The 20,915-nt window shown below is 36.8% G+C and overlaps 1 protein-coding gene across 1 annotated transcript in view; it reads left to right on the top strand.

Annotated features, from left to right (window-relative positions):
* Positions 1 to 20,915, top strand: part of TMPRSS11D (transmembrane serine protease 11D) — a 48,469-nt gene that overhangs the window by 14,029 nt on the left and 13,525 nt on the right. The window contains exons 4-5 of the mRNA XM_032631986.1: positions 6,344 to 6,411; positions 19,864 to 20,018. Of these exons, the coding sequence (XP_032487877.1) occupies positions 6,344 to 6,411; positions 19,864 to 20,018 (223 nt within the window). The remainder of the gene's footprint in view (positions 1 to 6,343; positions 6,412 to 19,863; positions 20,019 to 20,915) is intronic.

Here is a 20,915-nt window from a genome sequence, read left to right as displayed (position 1 = left end):
GTGGAAATAATTACGGCAGAGAAGAATAAAGTAAAAAGAGTGAAAAGAATCGAGGATAGTCTCAGAGACCTCTGGGACAACATCAAATGCACCAACATTCGAATTATAAGGGTCCCAAAAAGAAGAAGAGAAAAAGAAAGGGACTGAGAAAATATCTTAAGAAATTAGAGTTGAAAACTTCCCTAATACAGGAAAGGAAATAGTCAAGTCCAGAGTGCAGAGAGTCCCATACAGGATAAATCCAAGGAGAAACACACCGAGACACATATTAATCAAACTATCAAACATTAAATACAAAAAAAAATATTAAAAGCAGCAAGGGAAAAGCAACAAATACCATACAAGGGAATCCCCATAAGGTTAACAGCTGATCTTTCAGCAGAAACTCTGCAAGACAGAAAGGAATGGCAGGACATATTTAAAGCAATGAAAGGGAAGAACCTACAACCAAGATTACTCTCCCCAGCAAGGATCTCATTCAGTTTTGACGGACAAATTAAAACCTTTACAGAGAAGCAAAAGCTAAGAGAATTCAGCACAACCAAGCCAGCTTTACAACAAATGCTGAAGGAACTTCTCTGGGCAGGAAACATAAGAGAAGGAAAAGACCTACAATAACAAACCCAAAACAATTAAGAAAATGGTAATAGGAACATACATATCGATAATTACCTTAAATGTAAATGGATTAAATGCTCCAACCAAAAGACATAGACTGGCTGAATGGATACAAAAACAAGACCCATATATATGCTGTCTACAAGACAGGCACTTCAGACCTAGGGATACATACAAACTGAAAGTGAGGGGATGGAAAAAGATATTCCATGCAAATGGAAATCTAAAAAAAAGCTGGAGCAGCAATTCTCACATTAGATAAAATAGACTTTAAAATAAAGACTATTACAAGAGACAAAGAAGGACACTACATAATGATCAAGGGATCAATCCAAGAAGAAGATATAACAATTGTAAATATTTATGCACCCAACATAGGAGCACCTCAATACATAAGGCAAATGCTAACAGCCATAAAAGGGGAAAATGTAACACAATCATAGTAGGGGACTTTAACACCCCACATTCACCAACAGACATATCATCCAAAATGAAAATAAATAAGGAAACACAAGCTTTAAATGATACATTAAGCAAGATGGACTTAATTGACATTTAGAGGACATTCCATCCAAAAACAACAGAATACACAGTCTTCTCAAGTGCTCATGGAACATTCTCCAGGATAGATCATATCTTGGGTCACAAATCAAGCCTTGGTAAATTTAAGAAAATTGAAATCGTATCAAGTATCTTTTCCAACCACAACGCTATGAGACTAGATATCAATTACAGGAAAAAAACTGTAAAAAATACAAACACATGGAGGCTAAACAATACACTACTAAATAACCAATAGATCACTAAAGAAATCAAACAGGAAATCAGAAAATACCTAGAAACAAATGACAATGAAAACACAATGGCCCAAAACCTATGGGATGCAGCAAAAGCAGTTCTAAGAGGGACGTTTATAGCAATACAATCCTACCTCGAGAAACAAGAAAAATCTCAAAAAAAAACAACCTAAACTTACACCTAAAGCAAGTAGAGAAAGAAGAACAAAATAACCCCAAAGTTAGCAGAAGGGAAGAAATCATAAACATCAGATCAGAAATAAATGAAAAAGAAATGAAGGAAACGATAGCAAAGATCAATAAAACAAAAAGCTGGTTCTTTGAGAAGATAAAGGAAATTGGTAAACCATTAGCCAGACTCATCAAGAAAAAAAGAGAGAAGACTCAAATCAATAGAATTAGAAATGAAAAAGGAGAAGTAACAACTGACACTGCAGAACTACAAAGGATCATGAGAGATTAATACAAGCAACTATATGCCAATAAAATGGACAACCTGGAAGAAATGGACAAATTCTTAGAAAAGGACAACCATCCAAGACTGAACTAGGAAGAAATAGAAAATATAAACAAACCAATCACAAGCACTGAATTTGAAACTGTATTAAAAATCTTCCAGCAAACAAAAGCCCAGGAATGGATGGCTTCACAGGTGAATTTTATCAAACATGTAAAGAAGAGCTAACACCTAACCTTCTCAAACTCTTCCAAAATACAGCAGAAGGAGGAACACTACCAAACTCATTCTACGAGGCCACCATCACCCTGATACCAAAACCAGACAAGGATTTCACAGAAAAATAAAACTCCAGGCTAGTATCTCTGATGAACATAGATGCAAAAATCCTCCACAAAATACTAGCATACAGAATCCAACAGCACATTAAAAGGGTCATACACCATGATCAAGTGTATCAAGGTCATACACCATGATCATACACCTGGGATCAAGAATCCCAGGAATGCAAGGATTCTTCAATATACACAAATCAATCAATGTGATATGCCACATGAACAAATTAAAGGATATAAACCATATAATCTCAATGGATACAGAAAAACCTTTCGACAAAATTCAACACCTATTTATGATAAAAGCTCCCCAGAAAATAGGCATAGAGGGAAACTCTATGCACATGCACATATGGTCACCTTATCTTTGAGAAAAGAGGCAAGAATATACAATGGAGAAAAGACAGTCTCTTAAATGAGTGGTGCTTGGAAAACTGGACAGGTACATGTAAAATAATAAAATTAGAACACTTCCTAACAGCATACCCAAAAATAAACTCAAAACGGATTAAAGTCCTAAATGCAAAGCCAGACTCTACTAAACTCTTTGAGGAAAACATAGCCAGAACACTCTTTGACATAAATCACAGCAAGGTCCTTTTTGACCCACCTCCTAGAGAAATGGAAATAAAAACAAAAATAAACAAATAAGACCTAGTGAAACTTAAAAGCTTTTGCACAGCAAAGGAACCCATAAAGAAGATGAAAAGACAACCCTCAGAATGGGAGAAAATATTTGCAAATGAAGCAGATGAGAAAGGAGTAATATCCAAAATATACAAGCAGCTCATGCATCTCAATATGAAAAAAACAAGCCAATCCAAAACTGGGCAGAAGACCTAAACAGATATTTCTCCAAAGAAGATATATAGATTGCCAACAAACACATGAAAAGATGCTCAACATCATTAATCATTAGAGAAATGCAAATCAAAACTACAATGGGGGGGTTTCCATGGTGGCGCAGTGGTTGAGAGTTCGCCTGCCGATGCAGGGGACACGGGTTTGTGCCCCGGTCCGGGAAGATCCCACATGCCGTGGAGCAACTAGGCCGGTGAGCCACGACTACTGAGCCTGCACGTCTGGAGCCTGTGCTCCACAACAAGAGAGGCCGCGATAGTGAGAGGCCCGCACACCATGTTGATGAGTGGCCCCCACTTGCCACAACTAGAGAAAGCCCTTGCACAGAAACAAAGACCCAACACAGCAAAAATAAATAACTAAATTAGTAAACTCCTACCCCCAACATCTTCTTAAAAAAAAAAAAAAACTACATTGAGGTATCACCTCACACCAGTCAGAATGGCCATCATCGAAAACTCTACGCACAATAAATGCTGGAGAAGATGTGGAGAAAAGGGAACCCTCTTGCACTGTTGGTGGGAATGTAAATTGATACAGTCACTATGGAGAACAGTATGGAGGTTCCTTAAAAAGCTAAAAATAGAGCTACCTTATGACCCAGCAATCCCACTACTGGGCATATACTCTGAGAGAGCCATAATTCAAAAAGAGTCATGGACCACAATGTTCATTGCAGCACTACTTACAATAGCCAGGACACGGAAGCAACCTAAGTGTCCATCAACAGATGAATGGATAAAGAAGATGTGGCACATATGTATAGTAGAATATTACTCAGCCGTAAAAAGAAATGAAATTGAGTTATCTGTAGTGAGGTGGATGGACCCAGAGTCTGTTACACAGAGTGAAGTAAGTCAGAAAGAGAAAAACAATTACCATGTGCTAACACATGTACATGGAATCTAAAAAAAAAAAAAAAAAATGGTTCAGAAGAACCTAGGGGCAGGACAGGAATAAAGACGCAGATGTAGAGAATGGACTTGAGGACACGGGGAGGGGAAGGGTAAGCTTGGACGAAGTGAGAGAGTGGCATGGACATATATACACTACCAAATGTAAAACAGGTAGCTAGTGGGAAGCAGCTGCATAACACAGGGAGATCAGCTCCGTGTTTGTGACCACCTAGAGGGGTGAGATAAGGAGGGTGGGATGGAGACGCAAGAGGGAGGAGATATGGGGATATATGTATATGTATAGCTGATTCACAGAAGAAACTAACACAGCACTGTAAAGCAATTATACTCCAATAAAGACATTAAAAAAACCCCACAAAGACAGTATTGTCACCCTCATTCAGGAGGGAAATATAAAATAGTTCTTTTTTCTTTGTTTACTTGATTTTTTGTCCATTGTAATAAAAGTGTCAATCATACAGGTTACAAAATCAAGGAAGTAGGAAAGCAAACTCATCCAACCCATTAAAGAAGAATCAATAATAAGTTTGAAGGGAGTGAAAAAGCCCAAAGGTTACATGTAAAGCTCACTGAAAGTAGATGCATAGCCTCTGGGAGTTGCAGTAGCCAACTATGTACAGAACAATTTTTTAAACACACTTTGGACTGTTTTCCTTTTACAGATGAAGAAACTGAGAGGAAGAAAGTTTAAAAGATTCGTTCAAGTTCTCATAGCAAGCTAACTTTTCCCTGTCCCCTATCTACTATACTTTCCACTCTCCCATTAGCTTCCTCTTCAGGCATCTGCTCACTGATTTTCTACCAAATATTTGATAAGTTCTAATTAACGAGACTACAAAATTTTCACCCACTCTATGAAATATGGATTCTTATCCATAGGTCTCTCCTTTTATCCTTGTACATGGATATCAACCAATTAATCAACTTGCTTTATGTTGCTTATTACCTTAGTCCTCACTAAATTACACCAATATTTTCCACATAACAAAAATGTCATAATTAAATTATATTTTTAACATTTTGGTCCAGTGTAGCCCATGCTGATGCAATACCAAATCATGAATTAAAATATAATTACAAGAAACATCTAAATTTTAGCAATTCCTTCAGTTTTAGGTCAGTTCCTTTTACTTCTGCTAAAGTCAAGTAATATTAAAGATAAATCAGTTTATTAAACTCTCTCCTACAATATACCACATTAATAAACACATTAAAACCTATCCTTCTACATAGTTAACTAAAATACTCACCAAATGATTGCATTCTATAATTCTAGATCATAGAATTTTGAGTGACTTTTTGCTTTCTTCTTAACACTTACTAGTACTTCTTGAATTTTTTCAAAAGGAAATTATTTTGAAAAACTAACAGCCTCAAAACTCTTAAAAATGTTTAAGACCTCTAGAAAGAAAAAAAGTTACTTTGTCTCACAACTGGTTGGTATGATATCAGCCTAAAGAATGGATACTGAAAAAATAAATGCAGTGTAACAGAGATTGCATAAACTTAACAGTCTCAAGAAGAATTGGCTTCAAATCCTGGCTTAATGTAATATTCAACATGCTATTTAATTTCCCCATCTTCACCTTTTCATGTTCACCCCCACCTTGGTCCAACCTCACAGTAGAAGCCAACAGAATCCACTCGCCATTATGAAAGTTCAGTACATCTCACCCTGCATCTTGGCAGAACTGTTCCAGTCACAGAATCACTCACTACTAGTTTACTGTGAAGCTAAACCTTATACCTCAAGAGGACCATCCTTGCTGGCATTGAGCAATGATTCAGGGGGAAAGTTAGTTAGGTCAGGAAATACCAACTGATGCTAAAAATTAACTTATGTTGCTTAGGCATTAATCAGAAACAATAAGGAAAAGATTGCCCTTTACTTCTTTTCCTCTTTCTCATCAAGCTCTCCATTGCTGCTCATTTTAATCTGGTTTTACCCATTTCAGAACAGTTGTTGCAGGATCACACACTGTAAATTTTATCAGTGGACTCACCTAGCATTGGGTTGGCTCATGCACCCACCTCTTTGGGAACAGCCACCAAATCACGTAACGTGGGCTCTCATTGAGCAAAACATCTGCTATGTTTAGAATGGCTTCTAGCGAAGATGCATCCTGTCCATTACCATCTTTGTGTAATAGATGAAGAAACAGGCACTGCATCAGAAGGTTATTAACCTGCCTAAATCACTCCCATGTGTTCTGAGATGGAACTGAACTAAACTGAACTCTATTCCTCATTAACATAGTCAACTCCCCATTAACAACCATGTTGCGAGGTTGGGCAGAAAGAGGAAACAGAGAAAGAACGGTAATTACAGACAAGTTGTTTTTTCCTTTCTTTCTACAGATTACTCAAACATTCAAAGAGTCAAATTTAAGAAAACAGTTCATCAGAGCTCATGTTGTCAGACTGAGGTGAGTGGAACTACAACAAAAAATATCTATAAGCATAGATACAACTTGGTGCATTTGATTTTGTTCACAGCATAGATAATGAATGAGACATTCACAAAATGTGTTGCAATATTATGAAAATAGTATCATGGAAAGTTTAAAAACCAATGCCAAAAAACAAAACATGTCACATACGATCTACTTACTAATCTAAATAACCATATTACTTCAGTTCTTGGTGGAAAAAGGAGGAAAGGGTAGAGAGAGAGTTGGGTGAAGGTACAGCCACAGGGTTATTCTATTATATAACTCCAGGGGATACTATTCACAATGCAGTCTATGTAGCAAACAATGCCTTGTGGAGATGTGCAATGTTGTGGTCCTGGGCACGATTGGAACAATAAACCAACACCAAAAATGGCTTTTTGGGTTTTGTCTGCCTGGAATGCTATAATATAAAGGATGCTGTGGCCAAATACAGATGTGTCTGCTATGAATTAATAATAGGTGAAGTAGGGCTTCCCTGGTGGCGCAGTGGTTGAGAGTCCACCTGCCGATGCAGGGGACGTGGGTTCATGCCCCGGTCCGGGAAGATCCCACATGCCGCGGAGCGTCTGGGCCCGTGAGCCATGGCCGCTGAGCCCGCGCGTCCGCAGCCTGTGCTCCGCAATGGGAGAGACCACGACAGTGAGAGGCCCGCATACCGCAAAAAAATAAATAAGTAAATAAATAACAGGCGAAGTAGCAGCACACAAGCTAGTTATTTGCCATTCTTACCTTAGTTGAATATGGACTTATCCTTGTGATGTGATGTGATATTCCTACCAACTAAAAGAGCCACCCTTACTGACCCTACCATAAATATCTCAAATGTCCATATTGCTCAATCCTTCAAATAATATACAAAAGCTCTTCAGAGGGAGAGAAATTATACTATTTCTTTCTCAAATACTAATACCACGAGAAAATTAATTTTTCTTATTCTTGGAAGAGTCACCTAGTTAAGTACCCAGGAGCATAGAGCTCTGGTCAGTTAAGTTTTGCTGAGGAGTTCAAGAAGTAAGAAGAATCCATAGGAAGAGCATTTTCCAAAATGCATTTCAGTCAGTTCAGTGCACATTTACCTTAGTACTTTCTTGAGAAATTCTCTGTACCAGCCACTAGCTTGCAATACTTGTAGGACTGAATCTGCATTTTTTTCTCCTTTTGTTCACTTCCCACTTACTTCTCATTTCACTGCAGTCTGGCTTCTGATCTCACCACAAAATAGTAATTGCTCTTGCCAAGTTCAGCAATGACGTCTGAATCACAAACTCCAAAGAAATTATATCAGTCCTCTTCTTGGACCTCTCAACAGTATTTAACACTGTTGAGTTTTCAATCCTTTTTGAAATAGTACCATCCCTTGATTTCTATGACCCTATACACCCCTGATTTTCCTTTTATCTCTTAAGTTATTCCTTCTCAATTTTCTTTGTTAGTTCTTATTCCTTCTCTTCCTCAAGTGTTGTCAGACTGTGCTGTAAGCCTCTCATCTTCTCAGTTCACACTGAAGCTCCTTTTAGGGGCTTCATTGCCCCATATGCTAATTATTATTAAAGTTGTATCTCTGGGCTAGTCCTCTCTTCTCATCTCGAGATGTGAATATACACAGCCGTCAACTTGACATCATCATATGGCTATCTTGGACAACTCAACTTTAATAAGTCCAGACCAGAACCTATCATTTCTCCCCCACCAAATATGTTACTCTTCTAGTATTGCCTACCTCTATCAATGGTGTCACCTTCAACCCAGATGCTCAAGAAAGAAATATGAGTTATCTCTAAATTCCTCTCTCCCTCAACCCACACATCCATCCATCTAACCTTCACAATTCTATTTCTTAATTATGTTTAAGATCCATAACTTCAAACACACTGCCCTCAACCATCTCTCTCCTTGTCTATGAACAGCCTTCTAATGAGTCTCCTTTCCTGCAGTCTTGCTCCACTCCACATTCTACATAGCAACCAGAAAGATTTCTTGAAATGAAACGCTAAACATAGTATTTGCTTAAAGTTCTTCTAACTGCTATTCCTTACCCTTATGATATGTCAAATATCATATATAAACATGTATAATATATGTGCATCAGATATATGTATTCTTGATATATATATGTCTCCTTTTATATATATATATATATATATATATATATATATATATATATAAAACAAAGTTTACTAAACCTTCCTATATAGGGTTTTCTCCTAAAATCTCTATTTCTGGGGTAGTCTTTTACTACTCTCTACTTTGTTTTTTACTCACAAGTCCCACTAGACTGTTTTCAGTTCTTCACTCTCTCTAACCTCAAGATCTTCTTATATAAGCTATTCCCTTTGTCTGAAATACACATCCACACACACACACCACTTTTTCCCCTTCCCCTTCTGTTCTAAAATATACTGCATCAATAGAAAATTTGAGGTACAGTAAGGCCAACAGATCAGGAGATGATGATTTCTGAAAAGAGAGTTTGTTACTCACAGTTCCCACAAAGAAGGTACATGACTCTTATAGAGTTGTTATGAAGATCAAATAAATGAAGTATAAAACACAGTCCTGTTTGAGTATCTATTTACATGTTTATCATTCACTAAAGATACCTCTTCTTTGAATTGCATATTCATCTTTTCTGGTTTTTTTCTATGATTTGTCTTTTTCTTATTGATTTGTAAGAGTTCTGTGTCTATAGGAGGTACCAAACAATTGTTACTTTGAGTTGCAAATATATTCTCCCTATCTATAGCATTATCTTAACACTTTGTATATGCATCTTTTGTTGTAGAATATCAGTTGCAAAAGGTCTTACTTAAGAAATCCTTTATCATCTTGTATATAAAGAAAATCTCCCATATTGACTAAAAATTTTAAATTTTTGCTGTTCCTATTCAACTGCTTTGTTTGTGTGTGACATGAGGAAGATTTTTAATTTTTTACATGAGTTATTTTCCTTCAGATTTGTGATACCACTTCTATAGTATATTGTTTACATATGTCTATGAGTCTGTTTCTGGATTCCTATTAGACTTAATTATACGAATTCTGTTCCTTCCAATTAAGCTTAGTAATTATGTCATTCAAATAAAACCTAGCACTATGGATTTGCCTATTTCTCCTTGTTCAATATATTTTGAGCACATATTATCAAGCACCTATATGTTTAGAATTATTATATCTGCCTCATGAACTATTTCTTTTAGCAAGGTATTAATCCTTTTTATCACTAATTAATGTCTTTCAATCTTAAAATCTCTTATATCTGATACTATTATGCTACACTGACTTTCTTATGGTTCTTTTTACAACATACCTTATCTTCATTTTCAACATTCATATGTCCTTACAGGTTAGAATCTTCTCCTAAAACAAGAAGACAGCTAGATTACATTTTCAAATGCATTCTGACCATCTTTGCCTTTAACTAGAGTGTTTAGTCAGTTTCAATTTATTGTGATGACAGTTACATTTGGATTTATTTCCTCCATATTATCTTATGTTCTTCATCCTGGTTTTTCTAATGCTTTTTTCTACTATCTTGCCTTCTCTTGTATGACTGTATTTTCTTCATTTTCTTTTTTTCGTTTACTAATTTACAAGTTCTACATTCCATTTATCTTATTTTAGTGATTATTCTTAAAAAATTCTTACAAACAAGGAGAGTTGGTTTAATCCACTACCCTTCTTCCAAATAATACAGGAAACATGGAAATGTTATTCATATATTACTGATGTTTTAGTTCAACCTTATTTGTAACACCTGCAAATAAATCACTGTAATTATACTGTCAATATCATTTTATTAATTTTTTAAGTAAACATTTTATTTTGGAATAATTTTAAGTTTACAGAAAGACAGTACAGAACGTTTCTACATACACTTCACCTAGCTTCCCCTAATGTTAACATCTTACATAACTATGGTACATCTGTCAAAACTAAGAGATTAACATTGCTACATTATTAGACTGATTTACTTCGTTTTCACCAGTTCTTCCACTAATGTCCTTTTTCTCCATTTCAGGATCCAACCCAATATACCACATTACATTTAGGGTGTTTTTTTTTTTTTTTTTAACATCTTTATTGCAGTATAATTGCTTTACAATGGTGTGTTAGTTTCTGCTGCATAACAAAGCGAATCAGCTATAGGCATATATATATACCCATATCTCCTCCCTCTTGAGTCTCCCTCCCACCCTCCCTATCCCACCCCTGTAGCTGGTCACAAAGCACAAAGTTGATCTCCCTGAGTCATGCAGCTGCTTCCCACTAGCTATCTATTTTACATTTGGTAGTGTATATAGGTAAATGTTACTCTCTCACTTCGTCCCAGCTTACTCTTCCCCCTCCCTGTGTCCTCAAGTCCATTCTCTATGTCTCTGTCTTTATTCCTGTCCTGCCCCTAGGTTCTTCAGAACCTTTGTTGTTGGTTTTTTTTTTAGATTCCATATATATGTGTTAGCATACGGTATTTTTTTCCTCTTTCTGACTTACTTCACTCTGCATGACAGACTGGGTCCATCCACCTCACTATAAATAACCCAATTTTGTTTCTTTTTATGGCTGAGTAATATTCCATTGTTCATATGTGCCACATCTTCTTTATCCATTCATCTGTCAATATACACTTAGGTTGCTTCCATGTCCTGGCTATTATAAGTAGTGTTGCAATGAACACTGTGGTACATGACACTTTTTGAATTATGGTTTTCTCAGGGTATATGCTCAGTAGTGGGGTTACTGGGTCACATGGTAGTTCTATTTTTACTTTTTTAAGGAACTTCCATACTGTTCTCCACAGAAGCTGTATCAACTTACATTACCACCAACAGAGAAAGAGTGTTCCCTTTTCTCCACACCCTCTCCACCATTTATTGTTTATAAACTTTTTTATGATGCCATTCTGACCAGTGTGAGGTAATACCTCATTGTAGTTTTGATTTGCATTTCTCTAATGATTAGTGATGTTGAACATCTTTTCATGTCTTTGTTGGTAATCTATATATCTTCTTTGGAGAAATTTCTGTTTAGGTCTTCTGCCCATTTTTGGATTGGGTTGTCATTTTTTGACATTGAGCTGCATGAGCTGCTTGCATATTTTGGAGATTAATCCTTTGTCAGTTGCTTCATTTGCAAATATCTTCTCCCATTCTGAAGGTTGTCTTTTCATCTCCTTTACGGTTTCCTTTGCTGTGCAAAAGCTTTTAAGTTTCATTAGGTCCCATTTGTTTATTTTTGTTTTTATTTCCATTTCTCTAGCAGCGGGGTCAAAAAGGATCTTGCTATGATTTATGACAAAGAGTGTTCTGCCTATGTTTTCCTCTAAGAGTTTAATAGAGTCTGGCCTTCATTTAGGTCTTTAATCCATTTTTTAATTTTTGTGTACAGTGTTAGGAAGTGTTCTAATTTCATTTCTTTATGTGTAGCTGTCCAGTTTTCCCAGCACCACTTATTGAAGAGGCTGCCTTTTCTCCATTGCATATTTTTGCCTCCTTTATCAAAAATAAGGTGACCATATGTGCGTGGGTTTATCTCTGGACTTTCTATCCTGCTCCACTGAATTATATTTCTGTTTTTGTTCCAGTACCATACTGTAGTATTGTATGATTGATTACTGTAGCTTTGTAGTATAGTATGAAGTCCAGGAGCCTCATTCTTCCAGCTCTGTTTTTCTCTCTCAAGATTGCTTTGGCTATTCGGCGTCTTTTGTGTTTCCATACAAATTGTGAAATTTTTTGTTGTAGTTCTGTGAAGAATGCCATTGGTAGTTTGATAGGGATTGTATTGAAACTGTAGATTGTTTTCGGTAGTATAGTCATTTTCACAATGTTGATTCTTCCAATCCAAGAACATGGTATATCTCTCCATCTGTCTGTATCATCCTTCTTTCATCAGTGTCTTACAGTTTTCTGCATACAGATCTTTTGTCTCCTTGGGTAGGTTTATTCCTAGGTATTTTATTCTTTTTGTTGCAATGGTAAATGGGAGTGTTTCCTTAATTTCTCTTTCAGATATTTCACCATTAGAGTATAGGAATGCAAGAGATTTCTGTGCATTACTTTTGTATCCTGCTACTCTACTAAATTCATTGATTAGCTCTAGTAGTTTTCTGGTAGCATCTTTAGGATTCTCTATGTATAGTATCATGTCATCTGCAAACAGTGACAATTTTACTTCTTCTTTTCCGGTTTGGATTCCTTTTCTTTTTCTTCTATGATTGCTGTGGCTAAAACTTCCAAAACTATGTTGAATAATAGTGGTGAGAGTGGGCAACCTTGTCTTGCTCCTGATCTTAGAGGAAATGGTTTCAGTTTTTCACCATTGAGAATGATGTTGATATGGGTTTGTCCTATATGGCCTTTATTATGTTGAGGTAAGTTCCCTCTATGCCCACTTTCTGGAGAGTTTTTATCATAAATAAGTGTTGAATTTTGCCAAAAGCTTTATCTGCATATATTATCATATGGTTTATATACTTCAATTTGTTAATATGGTGTATCACATTGATTTGCATATATTGAAGAATCCTTGCATCCCGGGGATAAACCCCACTTCATCATGGTGTATGATCCATTTAATGTGTTGTTGGATTCTGTTTGCTAGTATTTTGTTGAGGATTTTTGCATATAATGTTCATCAGAGATACTGACCTGGAATTTTCTTTTTTTGTGACATCTTTGTCTGGTTTTGGTATCAGGGTGATGGTGGCCTCGTAGAAGGAATTTGGGAGTGTTCTCCCTCTGCTATAGTTTGAAGAGTTTGAGAAGGATAGGTGTTAGCTCTTCTCTAAATGTTTGATAGAATTTGCCTGTGAAGCCATCTGGTACTGGGCTTTTGTTTCTTGGAAGACTGTTAATCACAGTTTCAATTTCAGTGCTTGTGATTGGTCTGTTCATATTTTCTATTTCTACCTGGTTCAGTCTTGGAAGGTTGTGCTTTTCTAAGAATTTGCCCATTTCTTCCTGGTTGTCCATTTTATTGGCATAGAGTTGCTTGTAGTAATCTCTCATGATCCTTTGTATTTCTGCAGTGTCAGTTGTTACTTCTCCTTTTTCATTTCTAATTCTATTGATTTGAGTCTTCTCCCTGTTTTTCTTGATGAGTCTAGCTAATGGCTTAACAATATTCTTTATCTTCTCAAAGAACCAGCTTTTTGTTTTACTGATCTTTGCTACTGTTTCCTTCAATTCTATTTCATTTTTTTCTGATTTGATCTTTATGATTTCTTTCCTTCTGCTAACTTTGGGGGTTTTTTGTTCTCCTTTCTCTAATTGCTTTAGGTGTAAGTTTAGGTTGTTTATTTGAGATGTCTGTTTCTTGAGGTACAATTGTATTGCTATAAACTTCTACCTTTGAACTACTTTGCTGCATCCCATAGGTTTTGAGCAGTCGTGTTTTCATTGTCATTTGTTTCTAGGTATTTTTTGATTTCCTCTTTGATTTCTTAGTGATCTCTAGTTTATTTAGTAGTGTATTGTTTAGCCTCCATGTGTTTGCATTTTTTTATAGGTTTTTTTCCTGTAATTGATATCTAGTCTCATAGTGTTGTGGTCGGAAAAGATACTTGATATGATTTCACTTTTCTTAAATTTACCAAGGCTTGATTTGTGACCCAAGATATGATCTATCCTGGAGAATGTTCCATGAGCACTTGAGAAAAATGTGTATTCTGTTGTTTTTGGATGGAATGTCCTCTAAATGTCAATTAAGTCCATCTTGTTTAATGGATCATTTAAAGCTTGTGTTTTATTTATTTTCATTTTGGATGATCTTTACATTGGTGAAAGTGGGGTGTTAAAGTCCCCATTATGATTGTGTTACTACTGATTTCCCCTTTTATGGCTGTTAGCATTTACCTTATGTATTGAGGTGCTCCTATGTTGGGTGCATAAATATTTACAATTGTTATATCTTCTTCTTGGATCAATCCCTTGATCATTATGTAGTGTTCTTTTTTGTTTCTTATAATAGTCTTTATTTTAAAGTCTATTTTGTCTGATATAAGAAATGCTACTCCAGCTTTCTTTTCATTTCCATTTGCATGTAATATCTTTTTCCATACCCTCACACTCAGTCTGCATGTGTCTGTAGGTTAAGTGGGTCTCTTGTAGACAGCATATATACAGGTCTTGTTTTTGTATCCATTCAGCCAGTCTATTTCTTTTGGTTGGAGCATTTAATCCATTTGCCTTTAAGGTAATTATTGATATGTATGTTCCTATTACCATTTTCTTAATTGTTTTGGGTGTGTTTTTGTAGGTCTTTTCCTTCTCTTGTGTTTCCTGCCTAGAGAAGTTCCTTCAGCATTTGTTGTAAAGCTGGTTTGGTGGTGCTGAATTCTCTTACCTTCTGCTTGTCTGTAAATGTTTTAATTTCTCCATCAAATCTAAATGAGATCCTTGCTGGGTAATCTTGGTTGTAGGTTTTTCCCCTTCATCACTTTAAATATGTCCTGCTACTCCCTTTGGGCTTGCAGAGTTTCTGCTGAAAGATCAGCTGTTTACCTTAGGGGGATTCCCTTGTATGTTATTTGTTGCTTTTCCCTTGCTGCCCTTAATATTTTTTCTTTGTATTTAATTTTTGAAAGTTTGATTAATATGTGTTTCAGAGTGTTTCTCCTTGGATTTATCCTGTATGGGACTCTCTGCACTTCCTGGACTTGATTGACTATTTCCTTTCCCATGTTAGGGATGTTTTTGTCTATAATCTCTTCAAATATTTTCTCAGACACTTTCTTTTTCTCTTCTTCTTCTGAGACCCCTATAATTTGAATGTTAGTGTGTTTAATATTGTCCTAGAGGTCTCTGAGACTGGCCTTAATTCTTTTCTTTTTTTATTTTGCTCTGTAGCAGTTACTTCCACTCTTTTATCTTCCAGGTCACTTATCCATTCTTCTGCTTCAGTTATTGTGCTATTGATTCCTTCTAGAGTATTTTTAATTTCAGTAATTGTGTTGTTAATCACTGCTTGTTTGCCCCTTATTTCTTCTAGATCCTTATAAAATGTTTCTTGTATTTTCTCCATTCTGTTTCCAAGATTTTGAATCATCCTTACTATCATTACTCTGAATTCTTTTTCAGGTAGGCTGCCTATTTCATAATCATTTATTTGTTCTATAGGTTTTTACCTTGTTCCTTCATCTGTAACATATTTTTTGTCATTTCTTTTTTTTGTTGTTGTTGTTTTTTTGATGGGTGGTGCTGTTTTCCTCTTTTTCTAGTTGTTTGGCCTCAGACCTCCAGCACTGGAGTTTGCAGACAGTTGGATATAGCCGGGGTTGGTGCTAAGATGAGGAACTCTGGGAGATCTCACTCCGATTAATATTCCCTGTGGTCTGAGGTTCTCTGTTAGTCCAGCGGTTTGGACTCGGAGCTACCACCACAGGAGCCTGAGCCTGACCTCTGGCCTGGGAACCAAGTTCCCACAAGCTTTGTGGCACAGTAGAAAAAAAAAAAAAGTGAGAAAAAAGAAAAAAAAGGAGCAGTACAATATCAAAGAATAAAAAACAAAATAAAATTAGAAAGATAAAAAATATATTAGGAAAAATAAAACTATAATGGAAACAACTGCAACAAGGTAAAATAAGACCACAACAGAAAAAAGGAAACAAAAAGTGGGCGGGGGAAGCAAGCCAGACGGAGAGAACAATAACAAAGTTTAAAGAATAAGATAAAGTTCGAAAAATAAAATATTTATTAGGAACAATAAAAATATAAAAGAATCAACAACAATGAATCAACAAGGTAAATCAGAACCCCAGTCTAAAAGAGGAAAAAAGAAAACAAAAAAGAAAAAAGCCTTGGCTATGGGGGTGGAGTTTAGGTGGGGTGGAACTTAGGCAGGGGCAGCGTTCAGTGTGGGGCAGGACCTAGGCGGGTTGGGGGGGACGTTTTGGCGTGGGGCGGGGCCTAGGCTCAGGACCCACGTAGCTGGAAAAAGTCCTGGGGGTGGGGCCTAGGCAGGGCAGAATTCAAGCATGGGGGCACAGGGGGTCTCTGCTTAGGACCTCTGTGGAATGGGAGAAGCAGCACGTGGAAAGGAGGGCCTCCAGAGTGTGGGGTTCCAGAGTTTAGAGGTAGGTCCCTGGATGAGGGTGTGTGGGTGGGGTTTAGGCCCAGTGCGTTGGAGGGGGTCTCAGAGGGGGTCTCCCAGTGTAGAGGTGAGGCCCTGGGTGGGGGTGTAGGAGCAGGGCTTGGGCGCTGCGCAGCAGGAGGGAGGCTCCGAGAGCAGAGGATTAGGCCGGGGAGCCCAACAGGCTCCCCAGCTGCTCAGCTGACAGGGGAAGCACTGGCTGTGTTCCCTTCTGTTCCTTCACACCACTCCCCAATCATCTCCCCCAGGGTCTCCCCCATTGCCGCTGGACCCCTAACCATGGGTGGGTCCTGCTGGATGTAGGAACTCCTCCCCACCCCCAGCCACCCCTCAGGGGTTCGAGTCCCATAGGTCTGGGCTTTACTTTTGCTCCCCCTTCCCTCCCTCCCACTCCCTCAGGACCACATGGCTAAAGGGGGCCTCCGTGGGCAGAGGATCAGGCTTGGGATCTCAGCAGGTTCCTGGGGACCCAAGTGGGCACGGGAAACCTGGCCATGCTCCCTTTTGATCCTCTGCCCTCTCAATGGTTCCCCAATTTCCCCCTTTTCCCCTCCCCCAGACGCCCCTCAGGGGCGCCAGTCCCATCCTGCCTCCACTTCTCCTCCCCCTTCACTCCCCCCAGGCCCCACGTCCTACCCAGTGCCTGGGGATTCCTACCGTCCCCTTAGGTGTCCACAGTACCCCACCTGTGCCTGGTAGGTGCCCCAGTTGTACGAGACGCAAATTCCACGTCCTCCTAGTACACCATCTGGACACCGCCCCCGTCAATGTCTTTTTAGATTACAAGTTTACCATTTTCTTTGTTTCCTATGTCTTCTTGTACCTAACAAACAACCTTCTTCTGGGTTCAATTTCCTTCTTACTGAAGTACTTCCTTCATAAATTCTTTAACAAGAGTACATGAACAATAAACTACACTTTTGTTTAGTTTTGTTTTTGTTGTTATGCGTGAAAGGTCCTTATTTTAGCCTCATTCTTGAATAATACTTTAGTGTGGATATAAAATTCCAAGTTGATAGCAATTTTCTCTCAACATTTTGAAAATACAATTATATACTGCCTTTTATCACCGCTATTAAGAAATTATCCTTCACTCAAAACTTTCTTTGGTAGCTAGTTTTTTCTCTATTGTTTGAAAATCTTCCATTTGCCTTTGGAGTTCAGAGTTTTATTATGATGTATCTGTGTGTGTGTTTTGTTTTATTGAGTATGCTTCAGACTCATCTCGATCTGAGGCTTAATGTCTTTATTAATTCTGGATAATTCTCATTATCTCTTGTAATACTGCTGCTCCTTTATTTTTCTGTGCTCTTCTTTAACATTTCACTAAGTAAACTTTGAGATGTCTCCTGTCTCTTAGCCTCTATTTGATCTTTTTCATACCTTTATCTATGTTACATTCTGTGTGATTTCATCTCTTTCAGTTAACCAGTTTCTCTTCAACTTTGTCTACTATTCTGTGTAACTCATCCATCAAGTTTTCATTTCAATTAAAAAGTATGTTTGACTATGTTTACCTGTCTGTTTTGAAAAAGTACTATACTTTTCTCATATTTATAATTCCCCTTTAATGTCATTTGTCATTTCAAATTTACTTACCTGAATATCTGTTAATTTTATTATGTGGTCGTTTTGAGGATGCTCTTCTTATTCTGATTTTAGCTCATGATGTATTGTTTACCATTGAGGTTGTATGCTTATCTTTAATCCCACCTTGTAGTTGGGATCCTATGCAGTCTGGATTTAACATACATACTCCAAAGCATTTGCTTCTATCAGATACTCTAGGAGGATTGGCATCACATGGACCATTTTTTGGTTAATTTCTTAAAGTGTCTGGGACCATGCAGGTGGTATTAATGTAAATCCAAAACTTTCATGAAGTCAGGTTCATGATTATGAATTCTCAGGAGAACCTTTTTTCCATCCAGACCTGGACCTCTGAGACAACTAAACTTTTTTTCTTTTATGATGTGAGTTCTTCTTCTTTCTAAACTATGCTTTCACTGAATGCCTAGTTCTTTGAGAAACCTAGCCTTATTCTGGAACCTCATGTCCGTCTCCCTATTTTTTACTAGCCCAAGACCTCATCTCCAGTGTCTATTAATGCTGAAACACAAAACAATTGCAATTCTAATGCTTACCATGTAATATTCATATTCTTTTATTTTTAGTCTTCTAAGATTTCCCTTATTTTCACAGGAGCCCAACTTTGCATTTCAAATAGAATTTATTATATTTTCGCTAGCATTTCTGGTTGTTTTATATGAAAAGCTTCTTTAAATTATTTAGGTTTTCATGTTGCTAGAAATGTAAGATGTAATTATTTATTCAGTGTCTGCTTCTTCATCTAAACTGCCCTATTCATGAGAATGGCAACTGTGAATCTTGGTCATAGCTAATTTCTGAAACTAAGAATAACACCCAGCACAAAAAGGTGCTTATTTAGTATTTAGTAAATATTAAATTAATATCTGGGGTAAATATTATGGCAAAATTAGCAATTGAGATGAGAGGAGGCAGCCTAGAGTATGAGAGCATCAAAACCAAATGTGCCTAATGCACATTCATTTTCAGAAAAGGAGAGTGCCAATATTAGGTGGAGGAAGTGATTTACATGGTAATTTACATGGAAGGAAATGGATATTATATCGATTTTAGAGAATTATAACCTTTAGCCAAATTATCAAGGTTCTTGTGAGAAATATCAACAGTTAATCGAAACAGAGATAAAAATCTTAACGTATGACTACAGAAGTTAAAATGTGCTTTTGTAGCCAGATAAGGGGGTGTAGGTACCAGAAAATTAACTTGAGCCTATAAGTCACATAAACTTGGAAGTTCATCTCTTTATAAGTTTGTTTAATGAGATGAGTGGGGTTTTTTGAAGATTTGTGAAGTCTAACCATAGCTAATACTTACAGCATACTTACTGTATGCTATGTACTCTTCCCAAAAGTCTTACATATGTTAATTCATATAATCTTCATAATAACCCATTTTAATGTGAGGATACAAGTACAGAAAGATTAAGAAACAAAAAACTTACCTAAAGTCCAACAGTAAATGGCAGAGCTGGTGTTCAAACTCTGCCACTCTGACTTTAAAACAAGCTATCCTGAATAGTGGGTACAGTGTACTATGCACTGAAATCTAGTGTTTGTGGGGTAGCATTGTGATATATCATTACATACAGAAACACTGTTATGTGAATCTGTTCTAATGTTAAATTTCTTAAGTAATGTTTTTAATGCTTAATCAAGAAGAGTATATAAAAAGAACGACAGAAAATTATCATAATTATACATTTTTTAAAATATCTTTATGGTTTTTCAGGCAAAATGGTAGTGATGTGATAGGAGATATTGTCATGAAATTTAAATTCGCCAGGAATAGCAATGAACCATCAGTGAAAAGGAAAACTGAGTCTGTTTTACGCCAAATGCTGAATAAACCTGGAAACTTGGCAATGAACACAATTGACTTAACACGCAAGTATCATTTTTTTAGCCATTTCATTTCAATATATCTCTCTACCAGTTCTAATTCATGTTTTGATTTAATGAGAGACTGACTTTTTTCCCTTGGAATTAAACTTTATGAAAACAATGTATTATGAAGCTACCTATAATATATAGCTCTCCAATATAAAATATTCTAAAGTTTTAAAGAATCATTTAGCATTCATTTAGTAAGTTTTATTTGCTAAAAATTCTTTATTATTTTTCCCTCTCCACCCTCCTTGTAAGGGATGTTGCTGTCAGATGTTCAATTTGTAGGTATGTTATAAGAATGGTAAATAGCTGTTTGAGGTCAGAGAACAATTTAATTAAGGATCTATCTCCCTGAGAACAGAGCATGCAATTGGAAGGTGTCTGGTAAATACTTGTAGAATAAAGAAGGAAATTAGAAGATTTAACAATATCCCTACCTAATCTCTGAAAATCCTCTCTACTTCTGCCTAGAATGGAATCTATTTCCATTGTTTTTCATCCCTATTGCTAACACTCTGGTCTAAGCCAACATCATTTCTTACTTGAACTACAGCACTAGCCTCCAAGCTACTCTGCTTCTATACTTTCTTGGCCCTTTCCAATGTATTGTACACATACTGATCAAGGAAATATTTTAAAATATAAATACAATCTTACTTAAAAGCTCCCATGGCTTCCCACAAAACAAAACAAAAATAAAAACAAAACATAAACACCACATGTAAGAAGAATACCATATTTCCTGGTTTACCCAGGACAGTCCTGGGTTCATGCCAATTGACCAAGAACCATTATTAATATTAGCCTTTACGTTTTCTGGTTTGGACAATAAATGATATGGTGATCTCATCTAAAGCACTGTATGATCTAGTTCATACTTACCCCTCTAGCCAT

The sequence above is a fragment of the Phocoena sinus genome, chromosome 5 (assembly GCF_008692025.1).
Source record: "Phocoena sinus isolate mPhoSin1 chromosome 5, mPhoSin1.pri, whole genome shotgun sequence".
Lineage (NCBI taxonomy): Eukaryota > Metazoa > Chordata > Mammalia > Artiodactyla > Phocoenidae > Phocoena > Phocoena sinus.
Note: the sequence above shows the minus strand (reverse complement) of the source record. Positions and strands in the feature narration are given on the sequence as shown.